General features: G+C 41.6%; 1 protein-coding gene across 5 annotated transcripts in view; it reads right to left on the bottom strand.

Annotated features, from left to right (window-relative positions):
- PRICKLE2 (prickle planar cell polarity protein 2) overlaps positions 1–20,361 on the bottom strand; it is a 411,818-nt gene that overhangs the window by 126,623 nt on the left and 264,834 nt on the right. The window contains exon 1 of one of the 5 annotated variants that reach the window (XM_060202968.1): positions 8,757–8,917. The exons of the other annotated variants lie outside the window; for them this stretch is intronic. Coding sequence (XP_060058951.1) covers positions 8,757–8,830 — 74 coding nt within the window. The 5' untranslated portion in view covers positions 8,831–8,917. Of the gene's footprint in view, positions 1–8,756; positions 8,918–20,361 lie in introns of those variants that run through there. 5 annotated transcript variants of the gene reach the window in all.

The following is a 20,361-nucleotide window of genomic DNA, read 5'->3' as shown; positions in this document are numbered from 1 at the left end:
GAAGAGAGCATTTTCTGGAATGTAGGCTGCCAAGGAGTAAGCAGATCAAGAGATAGTGAACGTTGATAGCAGAAAAGGCATCAATCACCCTGCTCTGCTTTAGGTGAGCCAGTATGAAAAGGAAGTGGGCTCTACCCACTTAGCAGTCAAAGGACTGCTAAGAAGACCCCGTTGTGCACAAATCGGAGTTGCTAACCGTGGGCTATCACTAACAATACCAGTTACTCTCCAAACTGCAGGGACCACATGACTATATGACCCACAGACTAGGATTCAGTTTTCACCTCCCATTCACCATAAAACACAAGACGAAGGACAGAATGTTAGAAGGGCAGGCGAACGAGAAATGTATTTGTAAAGGATGGCCAGCAATGGAACAAGGATGTTCCAAGAGGTGAAAGTGTGCCTGTGAAGGATCCAGGGCTCTACACAGCAGGACTGACTGACTCCAACACTCCTGACTGCAGCCTCTTCGCTTCAGCACAGGCTCTGGAATGGAAGATGGCAGGAAGGGTGAACACAGTGGCACAACTTCTATTATGAATGTAAGTCTATGCAATTCTGGAGGATTTACAATATAACCTTTGCATTATTTATCTTATTTATTTTCAGCCTTTCTTAAAGTTGGCATTAATAGCCATCTAACAGTATAAAATTTAGCTTATGGATTCACAAGCAACTTGACTGGTGTTACACGGAGTAGAACATATGGCAGGTATCTGATTCCAAGATGATTCTTCTTTCTATTACCTTAATTTAAGTAAAGGGACTGGCTTTTCCTTCCTTCTCTTTCTTTTTAAAATATATTTTATTTATTTATTTATTGTTGGGTAGAGATAGACAGAAATTGAGAGAGGAGGTAGAGATAGAGAAGAAGAGAGACAGAGAGACACCTCCAACCCTGCTTCACCACTTGTGAAGTTTCCCCCCTTCCGGTTGAACCTGGATCCTTGCAATGTGTGTGCTTAACAAGGTGTGTCACCGCCTGGCCCCTCCTTCCTTCTCTTGTCCTATACATTTCCATTATTCCATCCATTCATCCAACCAACCATTAATTCACCTATTCATCCATGAATACAATACGTGTTCATGCATACAGCCTAATAACCAACCACATAGCAGTAATCAAGCATCTCCTATGTGTTAGGCAATACATTAGGATGTGGGATACCTAACAATAATTAAGACAGATAATTTCTTCAACCACTGATTTTGACTGATTTAGAGTCAAATGAGAAGACAGGCAATAAAAACAAATAAAACAATAAAAACAGGTATCTTCTTGTGGTAGGAGTGGTGTGAAACTATACCCCTCTTATCTTACAGTCTTATAAATCATTATTAAATCAAGGTGTCGGGGGGGGGGGACACAAACAGATAAACTCGTCATGATACATTATGACAAGTGTCATGGTGGAAACAAAAAGGGAGATGACTAAATGAGCAATGATGCAAAAATCGTCAGCAATCTTGGTAAATCAACACATCAAGAAAACCACTTAGCGGGAGTCAGGCGGTAGTATAGCAGGTTAAGCACAGGCAGCGCAAAGCGCAAGGATCAGCATGAGGATACCGGTTCGAGCCCCCGGCTCCCCACCTGCAGGGAAGTTGCTTCACAAGTGGTGAAGCAGGTGTGCAGGTGTCTATCATTCTCTGCTGTTCTCTGTCTTCCCCTCCTCTCTCCATTTCTCTCTGTCCTATCCAACAACGACGACATCAACAACAACAATAATAACTACAACAATAAAACAAGGGCAACAAAAGGGAATAAATAAATATATTTTTTAAAAAAAGAAAACCACTTAGCATGGACAAGTGGAATTTTTTCTAGAAATGCAAGAATGGTTCAACATATGCAAATAAATGTAATATACTAAACTAACAAAAGAACATAAAATTATATGATCGTATCAAATGGGTGATTTAAAAGCAATTTTTCAAGATTCAACACTCATTTATAATTAAGTCATTAAATTAAGACTAGAAGGACTATGCCTCGATGTACTAAAGGCCATATATATGACAACCCACAGCCATTATCATACTCAATGGTGAAAAATGTAAAGTTTCCCCCTTATGATCTGGAACAAAACAAGGGTATCTACTCTCACTAACAAATTCAGCACAATTTGAGGGTCTTAGGAGAGAAATTAGGTAAGAGAAAGATACAAAAGAAATCCAAATACAATGAAGTAAAATTATCAACATTTACAGATGATATGGTAAAGAAACTGTAAAAACCTTACACAAAAAAGTACTAGAAATAACTAGTAAGCAGTAAGATAGTGGAATACAAAACCGTTATACATAAATGTGGCATTTCTAAGTGAAAAATGAATCTAAGAAAGAAAAATCAATACAAAAACCCCATTTACAAATGCATCAAAAGATAATTTGGAGTAAACCTAATAAGAGAGATATGAGACTTATACAATGAAAATTAAGACAGTATTAAAATAACTGGGATAAGGCAAAAAGAAATGAAAGGCCAGTTCAGATTCGTGGACTGAAGAGATGAATATCTTTAAAATGGACATATTATCCAAAACAATTTACAAATTGACCACAATCCATATACAAATTTCAGAAGAGTTTCAAGAAAATAGAACAAGCCACTCTAAAATTTCTGAAACACAAAAAGACTCTAAAATGCTGAAGCAATCCTGAGAGAAAATGGAGGCATCAACTCCCTGACCACAAACTATACTAGAAAACAAAATTAAAACAATATGGTAGTGGAACAAACACAGGCACACAGACCAATGGAATAAATGTGCTGATGTTCAAAATACATAAAGAAACAATACAACGCAACAACAAACCATTTTTTTAAAAAAAAAAAGTAAGCAAAGGATCTGAATAGATAAATCCCCAACAATGTCAGGCAGTTGGTTCACAGACAAACACAAAATATACTGAAAATCACTTATTGTGGAAATGTGGATCAAAACCATGAGATATCACTTACACACCCACAGAGAATGGCCTATATCAAAAAGATTGGGATATAGTACTGGCAAAAATATGAAGAAAAAGGAACAATGATGAACTGTTAATAAGATTTAAGAAACAAAGAGAATTTTTGCAGATCTAAGGTCCCTAAAGGGAACTGAAAAAGATTCCTTAGGCTGAAAGGAGGTTGGGGGCTCAGTGTCCTATGACGGAAGGAGATGGCTCTTTGGTGGTGGGTGAGATTTGCTGGCATGTATTTTGGGGAGATGCAAAAGTGTACCTCTGTGCCAATAAGAATGTTGTAAGTCAGTATTTTCTCAATAAAAGTAAACTATGTATTTAAAAAAAAACAACTATGGGGGGGTGAGTGGTAGTGCACCAGGTTAAGTGCACATAGTATGAAGCACAAGGACTGGTGCAAGGATCCCAGTTTGAGCTCCCAGCTCCCCACCACAGAGGAGTTGATTTGCAAGTGGTGAACACTGTTTAGAGGTGTCTATCTTTCCCTCCCCCCTCTTTATCTTCCCCCTCTCTTTTAATTTTTCTCTGTCCTATCCAACAACAACAATGGAGAAAAAATGGCCACCAGAAGCAGTGGATTCATAGTGTAGACACCAAGCCCCAGTGATAATCTTGGAGGAAAAAGAAAAAACTATCAGTAGGAATGTAAACTGATATAATCTCTACAAAACTAGTATAAATATTCATTAAAAAAAAGAAAGTACTTATGACCCTGTCATATTACTCATAAAGAATATGAAAACACTAATTTGAAAGGATATTTGCATTATGTTCATAGCATTATTTGCAATAGTCAAAACATGAAATCAACCTAAACACCCACTGACAGGTGACTGAATAAAGAAACTGTGGTATATGAGCTCAATGGAATACTACATTTCCATTAAAAAGAAGACACCCCATCTTTCAGGATAAAATGGGCAGAACTTGGTGGGGGTGATTATTCTAAGGGAAAGACTAAGAACATGAAAGACAATTACTGAATAGTTCTACTCATTGTGGAAAGTTAGCAAAGCAAACTAGCTTGAAAAATCAATCCATCTAAAAAATAATTCTTAGACTATAAAAACTATGGTGATTATTAGAGGGAATGGGGCGTGGGTAAGGGGTCAACTTTTATATGATGGTAAAAGAATCTGATGGTGCAGGTCAGTTATATACATAGATATAACACTCTTTCCTTCCTCCCCCTCTCTCTCCTTTCCTTCCTTCTTTCTTCCTTTTCTTCTTCCCTCCTTTCTCTCTCTCTCCTTCTCCCCTCCCCCCTTTTTTTTAACAAGAGCACTGCTCAGCTCTGGCTTATGGTGGTACAGGGGATTGAGCCTGGGACTCTGGAGCCTCAGGCTTCAGAGTCTCTTTGCGTAACTATTATGCTACCTACCCCTGCCCTCTCCTTTTTTAAAAAATAGAAGCAGAGAGAGCGAGAGAGAGAGAGAGAGAGAGAGAGAGAGAGAGAAAGAAAGAAAGAAAGAAAGAAAGAATATCACAGCACCAAAACTTCTTCCAACATGGTGGAGGTCAGGCTTCAGCCTGGGTTGTACCAAAGACATAGCAACACACTAAGTAAGCTCCTTCACTGACCCTCCCCACCACTCCCTGCATTTGTAGTATTGCAAACTACTATTAAGGCACTAAGTAAATCCAAAAGCAAACAGGGAAATGTGGAGAAGAGTGACTGAGAATGGATTAGAACAAACTCTGCTGGCAAAGTGGCAACTGCCAACTACAAAGCTGAGTGACACTGTCTGGGAAAAAACAGGGAGGGAGTCCTGCAGGCAGAGGAGAAGGTTTCATGAGTCACTGTCAGGAGACAGTATGTGACCTCTCCTCCCCCATATCACTACCTGCAGGGATGACAGTGACCAAACTGGCAGAGCCACCAGCAGCTCCAAAGCCCAGACATGAAATTCAGGGGACAGACAGTACCATTATGGATTTCAGAGAGTGGCCCATTTCCCCTGACTCCTTCTCCTGAGAATTCGTGCATCCCTGTCTGGAGTCAGAGTCAGCACATCCTGTTTTCTCCAGCTTTCCTGATTCCTTCATCCACTCCCTTCCAGCCACCATGCTTTGTTTTTCCCTTTCTGCTGGCAAACACATAGTCTGAATGAAGGACCTTGACACTTGCCATGTCTGGAAGCAAGATTCCTATCTCTGTGAGAAAGGAAAAATGATTTCCTAATAATCACTGAAGCTGAAGGGCGGAGACCATGACGGGGCCAGCTGGGTATGAGAGTGGTGTGCACCAGGATCCAAAGCCAGGCTGCCTGGCCCCTCCACTCGGGCTCCTGCGGCTCCAACCATCTGCAGCAAGAGTGGCTTCTTTCTCCCAGGCACTGCCAAAGTTATTATAGAATAATTTTCAGTGGCAGCTGCTTCCTCTCTTAGTACGTCAATTCATATTTTGACGGAGAAATTACGCAGCCCCCTACTTTATTAATTTCTCTTGTAATTTTCAAGGGCTGGGAACCTACTCTCTGTGAAAACAAGCCTCCTGGATGACCTTTCAGATTGTGAGCATCGCTGGCCATACTTTGGCTTACAGATCTGGTGTCTGAGCAAACACAGAGAATTAGATCGGTTTCCCCAGAATTAGATCTTTAAAAGGGATCTGGGCATACAGAAATTTGGGAGGTGATCCAAATCATGTCCAGTTAGGGAACTGGAGAAAGGAAGCAGGCCAAGGGGGGCATGCCAGCATGAGCTGCAAGAGGAGCAGGCTGCAGCTCTGGGCAACTGTGAGTCATTCCACTCGAGGGGCTCTGGGAGAAAGTGTGGAACCCTCCTTAGACATGTTCCACTAAAGAGTCCAGGAACTTCTCTACCCATTCCCAGCAGTCACAGGATGACGGCCCTTTCCAGGACCTCTGGTCCATTCTACCTGAAGACAAGCAGGTTCAAGCAAACCCTGCAGTGCCCTCTGGCCTAGGAATCTGGAATGGTGATAGCCAGTGAGGGAAGGAGGAATACCGAAACTGTGAGCTGCAGGCAGCATTGTCTATTAAACAATGACTCACTGAACCTCTACTATGTGCTGTGAATTCTGGTGGGTGTTGCAAGGGATTCAAACACAACAGTAAGGAAGACATGTCTGCTGACACACAAAGATACTGACGTAAAGAGCAGATCCCGAAAGTCAAAATGAGAGCACTTGTGGAGATGGATATCTAAGAGAATGTCCTTGTTCTGAGAAGACAGATGCAGAAATATACACAGTGGGGGATGATGACTGTGATCTGTTCTCTGATAGTTTAGCAGTAACAATGTGTGCATAAGTACTGTACAAGAAAGAAAGGGAGAGAGAAAGCAGAGAGCGAAGCCAGCACAACTGTGGTAAACAGATAAATCCAGAGGGTGTACAGAAGCAGCTCACTACACTGTTCTTTAATATCTCTAATATATGACACTGCAATTGTTCAAAATAAGTTTTCAAACAAATGAGACAGAGGGAGTGTTGCCAACAGGTAAGCAAAGGCATAAAGGTGGGAGGGAACATGCCATCATTAAGATACTGAGAGGAGCTTAAGATGGTGGTAAGATGGCAGCTGGAGAATTTCATTCAATCTAAGTGAAAGAGCCTAGACCATATCATAAGCCTTTACAGGCCAGTGAGGAACCTACCAACCAAACACAGAGCTAGTTAATTTAGCATCAAGATGAGCAGATAGTGAGCTTCCAAGGAGAGCTTGGCTACTGATGGTGTGTCTCCATGGCAACATTGCTACCTGCATCACTGCATCCCCAGAAAAGGCTGTGGATAGCTAGGGAAGTTCTGATTTCCTTAGCTGCCTGTCAGACCCACTGCTCTGCTAAGAGTACAGGGCAACTGGAACAGTTTCTCCTTCAGAATAAATTCATCTCTTTCACTTTGTTGGCATGTTCACTGGGATTTGTATATACATTATTGCTTCAGTGGACAGACCAAGTTCCAAGAGCTCTTTTCCATATAAATCCTTCAGGGGACTAGATTTTGAGGAATTGAATGTGAACCGAGTTCCTACTCTCTTTACCTCCAAAGTTCAAGGAAAGGACTGGAATACCTACAAAAAAAATTTTTGTCTTTATCATACCATTTGCTGAAGTACTTGGTTTAGTTACCACCTCCTTTGCGGAAGAAGTTAACTAAACTCACCTAGAAAGACCCAGAGTCATTAGATAATCCCCAAGTACTTAAAGGCAACACACACAGTGCAATGGATTAAGATTTTAGGATTTGCCTTGGGTGCAAATTGTTAACTCTGCCACTTTATTGAGTTACCGTTAGGGTTTAAGAATTTACTACATAGAATGGAAACTGATTATGCTTCAGTATGGGTAGGGATAGAAAGTAAAAGAAATAAATATGCAAATAAAAATAATCATGATTCCTGCTCTCTAGAAGTTGACTTAGACTTGACTAAATTAAAAAATTCAGTTGGAGGGGGGCAGGTGGTGGTGCACAGGTTGAGTGTACATGTTATAGTGCTCAAGGACCCAGGTTCCAGTCCCCGGTCCCCACCTGCAAGGGGAAAGCTTTGTGAGTGGTGAAGCAGAGCTGCAGTGGTCTCTCTCTCTCTCTCTTCCTTCCTATCACCCCCTTCCTTCTCAATTTCTGGCTGTTTCTATCCAATAAATAAATAAAGATAAAAAAAAATTTTTTAATTCAGTTAGAATAGAAACTGAAAAGAGATGAGTGGTGAACTAAGCCACTTCTGAAATTATTCATAACACATCTAACATACTGAGAGGTGTACTGCACTGAGCCTGGTATTTTGATCACTATCCTTACCAAGGCATTAATTCTCCTCTATTATGTGTTTAATATTTCAAATTCACAAAATGACCATTTCCTTACTGAAACACAATAAGGTAGACAGATGAGATATTAAATTAACAACCCCAGAGTTAGTCAAGCACTTTAGAGCTTGACAAGCACTTTCCATGCAGATGCCTCTAGGATAAAGAGGAAGGAATATTACTGCCATTTTATAGATTTAAAAAAAAGTGAAGGGCTGGTGAGACAAAATATTGGTTATTATGCAAAAGCTTTCCATGCTTGAGGTACCAGAGGTCCTATGTTCAATCTCTAGCACAATAATAAACCAGAGCTGAGCACTGTACTGGTGGTCTCTGTCTCCAGCTATCTCTCATCTCTATTTCTATTTTTTTTTGGGGGGGGGGTTATAAACTGAGGTCTATGCATTAAAAAGTTTGAGACATTTAATCTATTATTCAATTTCTATTTTTAATTTATATCTTTCTATATCTCTATCATTTAAAAAAAATGAACAAAAGTGAAGCTCAGAAAAGCCAGATGAGGTGACTTTAGTGGAACTCCAAGTCTACCTTTTCCCTTGAGGTGGGGGAAGCTATGCCAGTTTAATTCCATTTCTAGGGTATAATTTATGTAACTTTCCTTTTTTAAAAAATGTTTATTTAACCCCTTTTTGTTGGCCTTGTTATTTTATTGTTGTTACTATTGATGTCATTGTTGTTGAATAGGACAGAGAGAAAGACATCTGCAGACCTGCTTCACTGCCTGTGACGAGACTCAGGTGGGGGAGCTGGGGGATTGAACCGGGATCCTTACGCCAGTCCTTGCGCTTTGCACCACATTTGCTTAACCCACTGTTCCCGCAACTTTTCTTTTTAAGAAAACATTTTCTGAGTGTATGCCAGACTCAGCTAAACATTTTACATACCTCCTTATTAAATCCTCAAAATGCAGTATCAAAGATTATTATTCCTATTCTCCTCACTTCACAGATAGAAGAAACAAGGCTCAGATCATTTCTAGACCTTACCAGAGATCCCACTCCTGAAAGAAGATGGACATGGAAATGCAAATCTGGAGCTGCTGGACTCCAGTGCCCCTCATCCAGCACCTTCTCGGCCCCTTCAGAATGGCTTTGCTGGCCCCTAAATCCTTAACCCATGTAAAGCCAGTTGGGCTTTTCTGTCTGTTCATTGAGAGGCCCCCAAATCACCAGCAAGTCATAGGAAATTCTTAAGTGGCCGCTTATTAATAACATTTTCAGTTTATATTAGGCTGCCTTTTATCCAAAGGAATTCAGCCAGCTCCAAACACAGAGAACCACTGAAATCCAGCCATTTTGGGGGTGGATGGAGGCCAACTGGCAAAAGCACCCCTCAGGGGCTTGGCCTGTGGGGTTTCTGGCAATGGTCACACCCTTCAAAACTTGACAGGAGTCCTTTAATATCCGTACTGAAGGGCTCAAGGCACAAACTTCCCAGAAACCCGTGTTTCTCAGTGAACCAGGCCAAAGGCTCAAGAGGATCCCAGTGGACTTGGGGAAGGAGAGCATCAAGGAACTGGATGTTTACCAAATACTGAAGCTGGAGGTAAAGCTCCTCAGTTCAGGCTGCATTAGACACAACAGGGAGACATGGTTTTCAGGAGAGACTAAGCCTCAGTCAAGTCCAGGAGAATCAAAACTAAACACAACCAAACAGATTTTCTAAAGTTTCCCCTGGGGGACTAGGCAAAAAAGAGAAGATGCTGACTTCCCCTTCTTCAGACTGGATCTATACAACGAGTTTTGCGGTTTTGTTCTGAGCTACAGTTAATTTCCTCAGTTGGGAGCAGCAAGAGAACAGAGGGAATATGGGGAAAGAAAATAACATTTCCTGGTTTCATGTTTGACTGAAAGGAAGAGCTTGAAGAACTGAATTCACATGAGCTACGGGAGTTAGGTTTTGAAAAGCTTTAGCAATCTGTTCTATTCAGGTTAGAGGAGGTAGACAGTTGAAGGACACATGACTCCTGGTGCACCCCTATCCTGAGGCACCCCTGTCCCCACTGCCTGTTCAGTACAGCAATCTCCATAATCTTGGCAAAACGGATACAGTGGACAACTGTCCAGACTATGAACTTGCTTGGTGCATGGGATAAGTGTTAACTACTTGTTCATTTCTTCTACTCACTATTTCCATCTTTATTCTCCTAGTCAACACATGATTTATCTTCTGCCTGGGTTAGAACCACAGCTTACTTCTTATTTCCTGCTTCTATACCTACTCCTCTAAAAATCTATTTGATAACAGCTGCTTGATTTTATTTTATTTTTGAACTTTTTAACTTTTAAAAGTATTATGGTTGTTGTTGCTGTTGTTGTTGTTATTTTTGCCTCCAGGGTTATCCCTGGGGCTCAGTGCCTGCACTACAAATCCACTGCTCCTGGAGGATATTCTTTCCCTTTTGCTGCCCTTGTTGTTTATCCTTGTTGTTACTATTGTTGTTGGATAGGACAGAGAGAAATGGAGAGAGGAGGGGAAGACAGAGGGGGAGAGAAAGACAGATACCTGCAGACCTGCTTCAGCACTTGTGAAGCGACCCCCCTGCAGGTGGGGAGCTGGGGGCTCGAACCAGGACCCCAACACTGGTCCTTGTGCTTTGCACCATGTGTGCTTAACCCATTGCACTGCCACCCAGCCCCCTATTATTATTATTTTACCAGAGAACTGCTCAGCTCTGACTCATGACGGTGGTGCAACTATCAGGCACAAAAGTCTTTTCATAGCTATTATACTACCTTCCCTGCTTTAGCTGTTTGCTTTTAAAACTGTGATAACACAGCTTTTATTACAATACCCACTGAATTCTCCTCATAATTAAAATGCAGTAAAAACTCCTAGGCGTTGGTCTATAGATTCCATATAACCCAGCTCCTTTCTCTCTCACCAATGCCATTTCGTCCTGTCCTCCATCTTGTCTATCATGTGTCAGTCACACTGGTCTGTTACTTGTCCTCTGAACTTAAAGGCTATCCTTTTTTCAGGATTACTGCAGTGGCTGTTTCTCCATGACAGTCCACTCTCAGCTTTTTTTTTTAATTTTTCTTTTATTGCCACCAGGGTTATGGCTGGGGCTCAGTGCTGGTACTCCATCACTCCTGGAGGTCAATTTTTTTTTCCTTTTTCTATCTACTTTATTATATAGAACATAGAAAAAATGAGAGGGGAGGGAAGATAGTGAGGGAGAAAGATCTACATCTGGAGACTTGCTTCACTGTTCATGAAGCATAACCCCACCCCTTGCAGGCCAGGAGTGGGGGATCTAAGATGGGCTCTTGTGCATGGTAATGGGTGCGCTCAACAAGGTGCACCACCACGCAGCTACCCCCTACCCCCAAGCTCTTTATGAATTGGCCTACTTGTCATGGCATCACTCAATGGGGTCTTTACTACAGACACTGTAAAAAAGTTTTTAAAATTCTACCTGTTTTTTAAAATATTTATTTATTTATTTATTTATTTTCCCTTCTGTTGCCCTTGTTTTTTATTGTTGTTGTAGTTATTGTTGTGGTTATTGATGTCCTTGTTGTTGGATAGGACAGAGAGAAATGGAGAGAGGAGGGGAAGACAGAGAGGGGGAGAGAAAGATAGACACCTGCAGACCTGCTTCAGTGCCTGTGAAGTGAATCCCCTGCAGATGGGGAGCTGGGGGCTCGAACTGGGATCCTTATGACGGTCCTTGTGCTTCACGCCACCTGTGCTTAACCCGCTGCGCTACCACCCAACTCCCAAGCCTACCTGTTCTTATCATTCATTCTCCACCATATTCTCTTTAAAATTCTTCCCACATATTTGTAATTACTGGAAACTATTCTATCTGCTGAATTGTCTGTTGTATGTCTGTCCCAGAGTAATACAATTTCCATAAGGCCAACATTCTTATCTTGTATCTACAATAACCACTTAATAGATAGCTCTAAATTCTTTAATCTCTAGTGCCTCTAGCATGGCAGTTCTCAGCTAAAAGGCTATGTACACTGCAAACAGTGCAAACAAGATACAATCAAAGTGTAATTTTAAAATAGTATTCATTCCTTGCAATAAAAGTGCATATTATTGGGGCCAGGTAGTGCAGCACCTGGTTAAGCACACACATTGCAGTGAGGAAGGCCCCAGGTTCATGCCCCTTGTCCCCACCTGCAGGGAGTAGACTTCACAAGTGGTGAAGCACTGCTGCAGGTGTCACTCTCTCCCTTTCTATCTCCCCCTTCCTTATCAACTTCTGTCTCTATACAAAAATAAATAATAAATAAATCAGGTGCACCACTAGGTCCACCTCATTAAGCACACATGTTATAATGCACAAGAGCCCAGGTTCGAACCCCCGGTCTCTACCTGCAAGGGGAAAGCTTTGCAAATGCTGAAGCAGTGCTGCAAGTGTTTCTGTCTTTCTTCCTCTCTACCTCCCCTCAAAATTTATGGTTGTCTCTATCCAATAAATGAATAAAGACAATAAAAGATATTTTAATAAATAAAAAAATAAAAGTGGGGGGCAGGTGTTGGTGCACGGGGTTAAGTGCACATGGTATGAAGTGCAAGGACCTGTGCAAGGATCCCAGTTCAAGCCCCCAGCTCCCCAATTGCAGGGGCGCTGCTTCACAAGCAGTGAAGATCTGGAGGTGTCCTTCTTTCTCTCTCCCTCTCTATCTTCCCCTCCCCTCTCAATGTCTCTCTGTCCTATCCAAAAAAAAAAAAAAAAATTGAAAAAATGGCCACAGGAGCAGTCGATTTGTATTGCAGGTACTGAGCCCCAGTGATAACCCTGGAGACAAAATAAATAAATAAATATAAAGTGCATATTATTTACAGTGATAACAAAAATGTAGACTGACTATTAACTATAGGGTCAACACCTTATCTTCAAAACCATACTAGCGATTTCCCTGGATTAAACAAAAGTACGGAAAAGAGGAAGATTAGGGGTAGAAGAGAAAGTATTTACTGTTTAGAATGACTGAGAACTATGCACTACAACTGTGGTTTAATTTAATTCTCTTAAGTGCATCACCAAATATCCAATATGTGAAAGAATATACAAAGACTAAGAACCCCTGACTTAGCCAGTGTTAAAAAAAAAAAAAAGTGAAATTAACTAAGTGAACAGTAAAATGTATCTGAGATACAGGAAAAACAAATACTCTTGGAACCTTGACATCTGAGACTGCAGACCGACCTCAGTTTACACCTCTGTGAAATGGAAGAGAACCTGGTTAGTCTACCATTAGCTCCGGGGCAACAAGAGAGAAAAGTGTTTTAGTTCTCCAAGGTCCCACATTAACCTTTGGAAATCTTCATGGTTAATTTTATGTCTTAAGAATCAGATGAAAATAGAATGCCTTCTTTTAAATATCATACACATTCACAGAAATTTTTGCATTTGATTTTAAAAGTGTCAATCTTTTTTGATCCTTTGGTGCTCATTGTCCCCAAGTTATAAAACAAACAAACAAACAAACAAACAAAAATCTGGTTTAGGGAACTGATTGTAAAAAAACTTCTCTGATATTCCTCCTCAGAGCCCAGGACAGCCAGCACCTTGTATCCTGCAGATGTTTTGATTCTCACTCTGCCATGTTCTTTTACAAATTCAAAATTGCATATGATATCATAGTTACCACTCAGGATGCTGAAATTTAGTGAATCGGGAAAGTAGAATTTAATACAGATTTTCAGCATGGCTACGGCAAATCACATCGGTGTTTGGGCACCTGATTAGGTAGCTAACTTGACAAAGAAGGAAAGCAGGTTCAAGCTTGTCTGATCAATCAAGCCCAGTGATTAGCTTCCTTCCCATTTAGTCAGCTCTTTCAAGTAATCCTAGCCAAGTATCTAAGTTGTTGTTGAGAGGAAATGCTTTGCATTTTTATCCTGCTTCATAATGAGGCAAGTGTTTTAAAGTGACCTAACCTACACAGAAAGTGGGGGTGGGGAGATGGGCATGAAGGCTAGGGGTCACCATTCCAACCACTGCTGTGTTTCTAACTGTGACAAGCTTCCCAGGCAACTCCTCTGAAGGTAATGAACTCAAATCCAATAGGAGACCAAGACAGTTATTTAAATGGTGGTCTGAATCTTGATGGATAGCCTGTCAAGGAAGGGCTATCTGACTGCTGAGCCCAAAGCAGCCATTCCATCTGCACTGAACACCTAGCCAGTGAGTGGTTGGATTGCTCAGAGAAAGCCTCCAGGAAGCAGTGCACTGCAAAGAAAGCATTCCTCTGGGAGCATCACAGCAGGGAGCTGGATAAAGACCCTACATCATTAGTAATGAATAGTGACAGGAGTCCTCTAGTCTAAGAGTGGTCAACAGGATGAGTATCCCAGTAAATTAAAAATAATAATAATAATAATCCATTAAAACCCTAATTAACCAAAATCCAACTAGTTAAAATTTTCAATAAGTAGTTCATCTGCTTTGGGGTAGACTCGGGAAAATAGACTTCCTTTTTAATACACATAAGCAAGTATTGTTGAAAAGGATTCTGAGGCAGTGTTGGGGCTTTACAGGCAAGCATGGTGATCATTGTTGTTTGTTTTTACCAGAGCACTGCTCAGCTCTGGCTAAAGGGAGTGCTAGGGTTAGAACCTGGGTCATTTGGTGCCTCAGGCTTTTTGCATAATCATTTTGGTATCTATCTCCCCTGCCCTGAAGCAAGGTCTGAAATGGATAAGCAAGCTATCTGTCATACTAATCCTATGAGGAGGACCTTTCTAAAAATAGAGGGCTTTTTAAAAAAACTTCATTTAATTTGATAGGAGAGAAGTTAGAGGGAAGGGGACTAGATAGGGGGAAAGAGACAGAGAGAGAGGAGAGACTGAGACACCTGCAGCAGTGCTTCACCACTTGTAAAGCTTTCCTCCTGCAGGTGGGGATGGGTAGGCAAGGCTTGAACCTTGGGTCCTTTGCACATGGTAATACGTACACTTAACTGGGTATGCCACCACCTGGCCCCTAAAATTAGAGTTTAAACATGAGTATATATCGAAATAAGAATAATTTTCTTCAGGGAGAAAGAAATTCCTATGTTATTCTAATGGAAACTTTAGAGTAGCTAGGGGGATGAGAGAAGAAATCTTTGGTTTATCCTATTAGGTCCTACCCTAGTATCTAGTAAGGTGAAAGTAAATGCAGATAATGGCCATTATCAATCTCTGACTTCTACTTACAATACAGATTCACTGGGAACTCACGTTCAGTATGATAACTGACAAGGCTGTGATATATTGAGTCCCAGGAAATCTTCAGTTCAGTAACTACTCTTTCAATTAAGATACCATACCAGTTCACATGGAAAGTACCTGCTTAACATCTCAGGTACCTTAAGTATTTATAAGCACACATTACAAACTGAATGCACTTAAAATTTATACAGTACGTTTGTGTAACAGAGATCAGTTCTTAATCGTTCACATCTAGCATCTCTACATGCTGTGAAGGTTCTAGAATTAGATAGTGTGGATTCAAATCCCATCTTGGCCAGGACTAGCTTGTTTGAGCATGGGCACATAATTATTTTAACATTTCCCTGCTTGGCTTATCTACAGAATGCAGGTGAGGCTAGAACCTACCTTGTAAAGGTTTTCATGAGGATTAAATATCAGTAAGACATAGCACAGGGAGTTGGACAGTAGCGCAGCAGTTAAGCGCACATGGCGCAAAGCGCAAGGACCGATGTAAGGATACTGGTTCAAGCCCCTGGCTCCCCACCTGCAGGGGAGTTACTTTGTTGGTATGCTTCTAAAAACCCCTTCTGTTTCATTAGTTTAATCCCCCCTGCTTAACACTATTCTATTTACATAACCACTTCATTCTATTTACATAACCGCAGATAACAAGCACCACCCTCCCTCCAGGGCATTGGTGGTTCAGTGGTAGAATTCTCACCTGCTCCGCCCCCTCTCCTTGTCATACCCTGATTTTCACCAGTCACTTTTCTCTCCACCCTCTCTGAGTCGCATCCTGTTCCCACCCTACTGAGCTAGTATATTTATAAGGACACGATTGTTTGTAGTAGTTTAGTTTTAGCTTAGCTTGGTATAGATTGCGCTGCGTCCTGCATGAATAAAGAGATACTGCGTACAACCCAGCCATGAGTCTCGGGTCGTCTGTTACCCGCCCGTGAAGCCAGCCCGGCGAAAACAACATTGCTTCATAGGCAGTGAAGCAGGTCTGCAGATGTTTAAAAAAAAAAAAAAAGACATAGTACATAAAACAGTGAGCATGTTGCCTGACACACAGAGCAGTCATTAAATGTCCATTTCTGATTATTCCACAAAAGGATAAACTGAGTCACAGAGCAGGTAGAGAATTCCTTTGAGGCTGATTTAAATTTTAAGAAATGACCTAATTGGGATTAGAACTTGCAGCTTCTGAGTTTAGACAACTCCCCTGGCCCCATGGAGTAGACTATTATAAAGTGGCTGAGAAAGGGCAGAATGGGCACCTCCAGGGAGCTTGTTAAAATGCAGAATCTGCATTTCAGCAACAAGTCCCAGGTGAATGCACATTAAACTAGGGAAGGCTGGGTCTTCCGGCACTGCAGGATGCCTGCATATAGAAGAGCCCCAGAGGGCTGCTCAGAATGAATGGGCAGTACTGACACACGAAGGGGGGCATGCACCCTCTCTTCACCAGCAAGAAATATCCAAAGGTCAGATGTTTTTCCAGGAAGATCCAAGTCACTCTCTGGAGGGCTACTGCTTCTCACACTCCAGCACATTTCATAACATATATGGGGGCTCAGGCCCTGACATGAAACCCGACCTTGCAGTTCTCCACCCACAAGCAGTCAATGCTGCGAATCACACACCTCACCAAAAAGGCCAAATTGGTTGCAAAAGTTCACCCTCATCAAGGTCAGTGCCTAAAGAGAACTTACAGATGATTTGATTTGAAACTTTCACTTTATGGATGAATGAACTGCAACTCCAAAAGGAGAAAGACATATTCTAGTTAAAACCTGAAGTACATGCAACTAGAGATAAAGAGTTGCTTAAGTTTGGCCTCTCTCTCTCTCTCTCTCTCTCTCTCTCTCTCTCTACCAGCTGGTCTGCCCTTGACCTGAGTCTGACCCTGTAGAGTTTCTGTTCCTACCAATCTATCAAAAGGCTGCTCTCCTGGCCTAAAGCTTGCACTCCTCATCTCAGTGTGTCTTACCGACTTCCTAGCCAACTTCACCCTCTATTCTAACAGTAATAGAAAAGGCTATGGCCATAAAAGGCACCATATTTCATTTGATGTCTGATACATTCTCTTGGATGTCTCTGATTTTACCAACAGATGGATTAAAAGGATTTTTTCACTTAGCAGCTAAATAATGTGGTCTTTCACATGAGAAATGAGATCCACAGAGGACATTTAGAAGACAATAAAATAAACCATTTACAAAGGGCACTATTATAAAAATGAGTAGGGAGGATGGTGGACACCATCCAGGGTTTGTACTATGATTATCCTGGGTTTGAATTCCAACCTCAATCTGCAGTGTCTCTGTGGCCTTATTTTATTTAACTTGTAGGAGTCTTGGTATCACTATCATCAAATAGAGGTAAGTAATATCCAAATGTATAGATGCTGCAAGAATCCACAAGGCAGGGATATAAAAGTTCCATCGTGTCAGCGTGATATAGGAGTTCAATCTGGAATAGTTTTTTTTTTTTCTATATGGAAAGTGTCAGCATGACATAGGAGTTCAATCGGTAATTTTTTTTCTATGTGGAAACTATCTCTGACTATGCACACAGACTATGTACAAACTGACACAAACTATCTCTGACTATGCACACAGACTATGTACAAATTGACACAAACTATCTCTGACTATGCACACAGACTATGTACAAACTGACACAAACTATCTCTGACTATGCACACAGACTATGTACAAACTGACACAAACTATCTCTGACTATGCACACAGACTATGCACAAATACAAAGGCACCCCAAACATACACTTACATATGAACTAATAGCTTCCCTGGAACCCTATCTGATTCAGTGATCACAGAAGACATATAGCTATTTCTCAGCTCAGCCCTAGAACTTTTGTGGACAAGCATCTTTGCAGATTCACAACTAAGGGACAAATGCCAAGAAAAGAGCTGGAAAAATGGCATCCTGCCCAGTTAAAATGAAATGCTTAAAAAATGCTAAGAATTTCTGTCCCAGTTACTTTTAACCCTGGATAGGGATGGATGATTTTTTGGGGAGTTGATTTTAAGGACAGAAGGGCAGAAAGTGGGGTGAAAGACCTGAAGACAAACAGCACTCCCACTGTGAGGGGGGCTAACTTCAATGAGACAGTTGTAACCCATTCTCCAGTGCTCCAGGATGGGCCACACACATACAGCTCAAATGCTGAGACCAGCAAGATGGAGACGTCAGAAATGGCCACAGGTTCCTTCTGCTATTCCGTGTGAGCAGGACTCCAACAGCACTTTTGCAAGCAAGACCTGCCTTACCTCCCTTAATACCAGTTATGCCTTTAGATTCTCTGCTCTCTATAATGTGGTTGTGATTCTTCCTTGGGTCAGCTCTAATAAAATTTGAGCCTTAAACTTTTTTTTTTTTTCCGAGCCTTTGGTCCAATCATTTGATTTTTATAGACTTTAATGTCAAAACGTGTATTGGAAGTTCAGCCTCATCATCTACTATGGAAAAAGCAAGTTCATATTTGTGTTTCAAAATGTGTTCTTTTCTCCAAAGCCTCAGGTTCAATTCTAGGCACCAACATAAGCTAGAGCTGTGCAGTCCTGGGGGTTGAGAGGGTGGATGGGGGGGGGGGGCTTTTTCTAATAATGCAACTCTCGAGTTTATTGAAAACTGACTGACATACATCTCCTTATAAATTTAAGGCACACAGAATGATGGCTTGGTTTGTGCATATTATAAATGTTCTTTTAAAAATTGATGCTCTGATGAAAGATACATGCTGATGGGGGTTGGGCAGTGACATACTTGGCTGAGCACACATTACCATGATTAAGGACCTAGATTTGAGCCCCTAGGGTCACCTCACCTGAAAGGGGTGACCCTTCATGAGTGAAGCAGCAGGTCTGCAGGCTGTCTCTCTCTCTCTAGCCATACCCCCCCCCCAACAATTTCTCTCTGTCCCATCAAAAAAAACAAAGAAAGGAAAAGGAAAAAGAAAAATACATGCTGGCTTAAGCCATACGCAAGGTTTTAGGATTTAAAATGGCTATGGTGTAAGTTCAGTAGGACAGACGGGGAATGAAGGAGAGAAAATTCTAGCTAAATGAGAACAGAGACTCATCTTCTCAGTTTCAACTTCACTCAAAGGGAACCTACAGCTTCACACTTTCATGGTGGATTGGAGAATGCTGACATTCTCCCAGCTGCTTCCCCATTCTGCCTTCCCTTCCTTCCCCCTCCTAACTTCTCCATTCCATGCCCCCCCCTCTTTCTCTCTCTCCCCTCTTCTCCCCCCCTCCTCCTGCCTAGTCCCCAGGGAAATAATGAAACAAGCAAGCAATCAAGCCTCTGGGTTTCAGACTCCAAACAAAGATCTGCTCATATAATAAGTCCAATAACAAAAGAAAGAAAAACCAGGTCTGCAAACTTAACTCACCAGGACCCTACTAGAGATTGTAAAGACTTGTGTGTTGCTGCAAACACTGTGTGATCCTATCCAACCTATCCAACATTTCCTCCCCTGGTGGTTCATTCAAAGACACAAGCGCCCCCCCCCCCCCCCCCCCCACACACACACACACAATGCTCCATTGAAAAATCCCTTTAGGTTGTGAGATGAGCAAAGTGGCAAGTGTCAGTGAAGAGCACTAAGAGGAAAGCAGATGTTTCCCATGCAGTGATCTCTGAGCTTCTGAATCCACAGCTAGGTCCCATTACCAAAAGCCACCTGGTTATTAGCACACCAATCAAGGGATATATTGAGGAAGGTTTCTGCTCATCTAGCACAAAGAAAAGACCTCACCAAACAGCACTTAGAATTCCTGTCGATGGGACAGTCACTTTTATTCTTGGGTGTCTGGAAATAACCTTGAAGACAGAAAACATGGTTTGGGGGCATAAGAAAAAAAGAGTTCTACTAATTCAAGACAGGAAGATCCTGTGGTCTTGGCTGTGATCTTTTGGGAGTCAATGTGTAAGAGTAGCAGCAACAGAGTGGGTACCAGGATTTGTCACCAGCTGTGGCATTTTGGAAAGGTACTTTCCCTATTTAGCAGTCTCTTTTATCCCCCCAACTTGAAAAATTAGCCTTAAAACTACTACACTCTGTTGTTGCCAGCTGAAATTAAATGGAGAATCTAAAATTCAGACGGAAATAATTCAGATACTAGTCAGTACCAGGTACTGAGCAAAGTCAGGAGAGCCAACCTTTCACAGCAACTTCCGATTTTCATAGGAGCAGACCGAAGCTCAGAGGCTAGACACCAAATCACTAACCCAATGAACAGGAAATGGAAGTGGGCTATAATCAAAATATAAATATGGTTTTCCACACAGAACACCACTCTACCAAAGATGAGTAGCAACCAGGAGCCACTTTTAAATACGTTTCCTGAGAAAGTAGTCTATGCCAGACTCCTCTGACTGCCTTAACTCACACTC

Source organism: Erinaceus europaeus, chromosome 12, assembly GCF_950295315.1.
Source record: "Erinaceus europaeus chromosome 12, mEriEur2.1, whole genome shotgun sequence".
Classification (NCBI taxonomy): Eukaryota; Metazoa; Chordata; class Mammalia; order Eulipotyphla; family Erinaceidae; genus Erinaceus; species Erinaceus europaeus.
The sequence above is the reverse complement of the archived record's forward strand: the minus strand, read 5'-3'. Positions and strand labels throughout refer to the sequence as shown.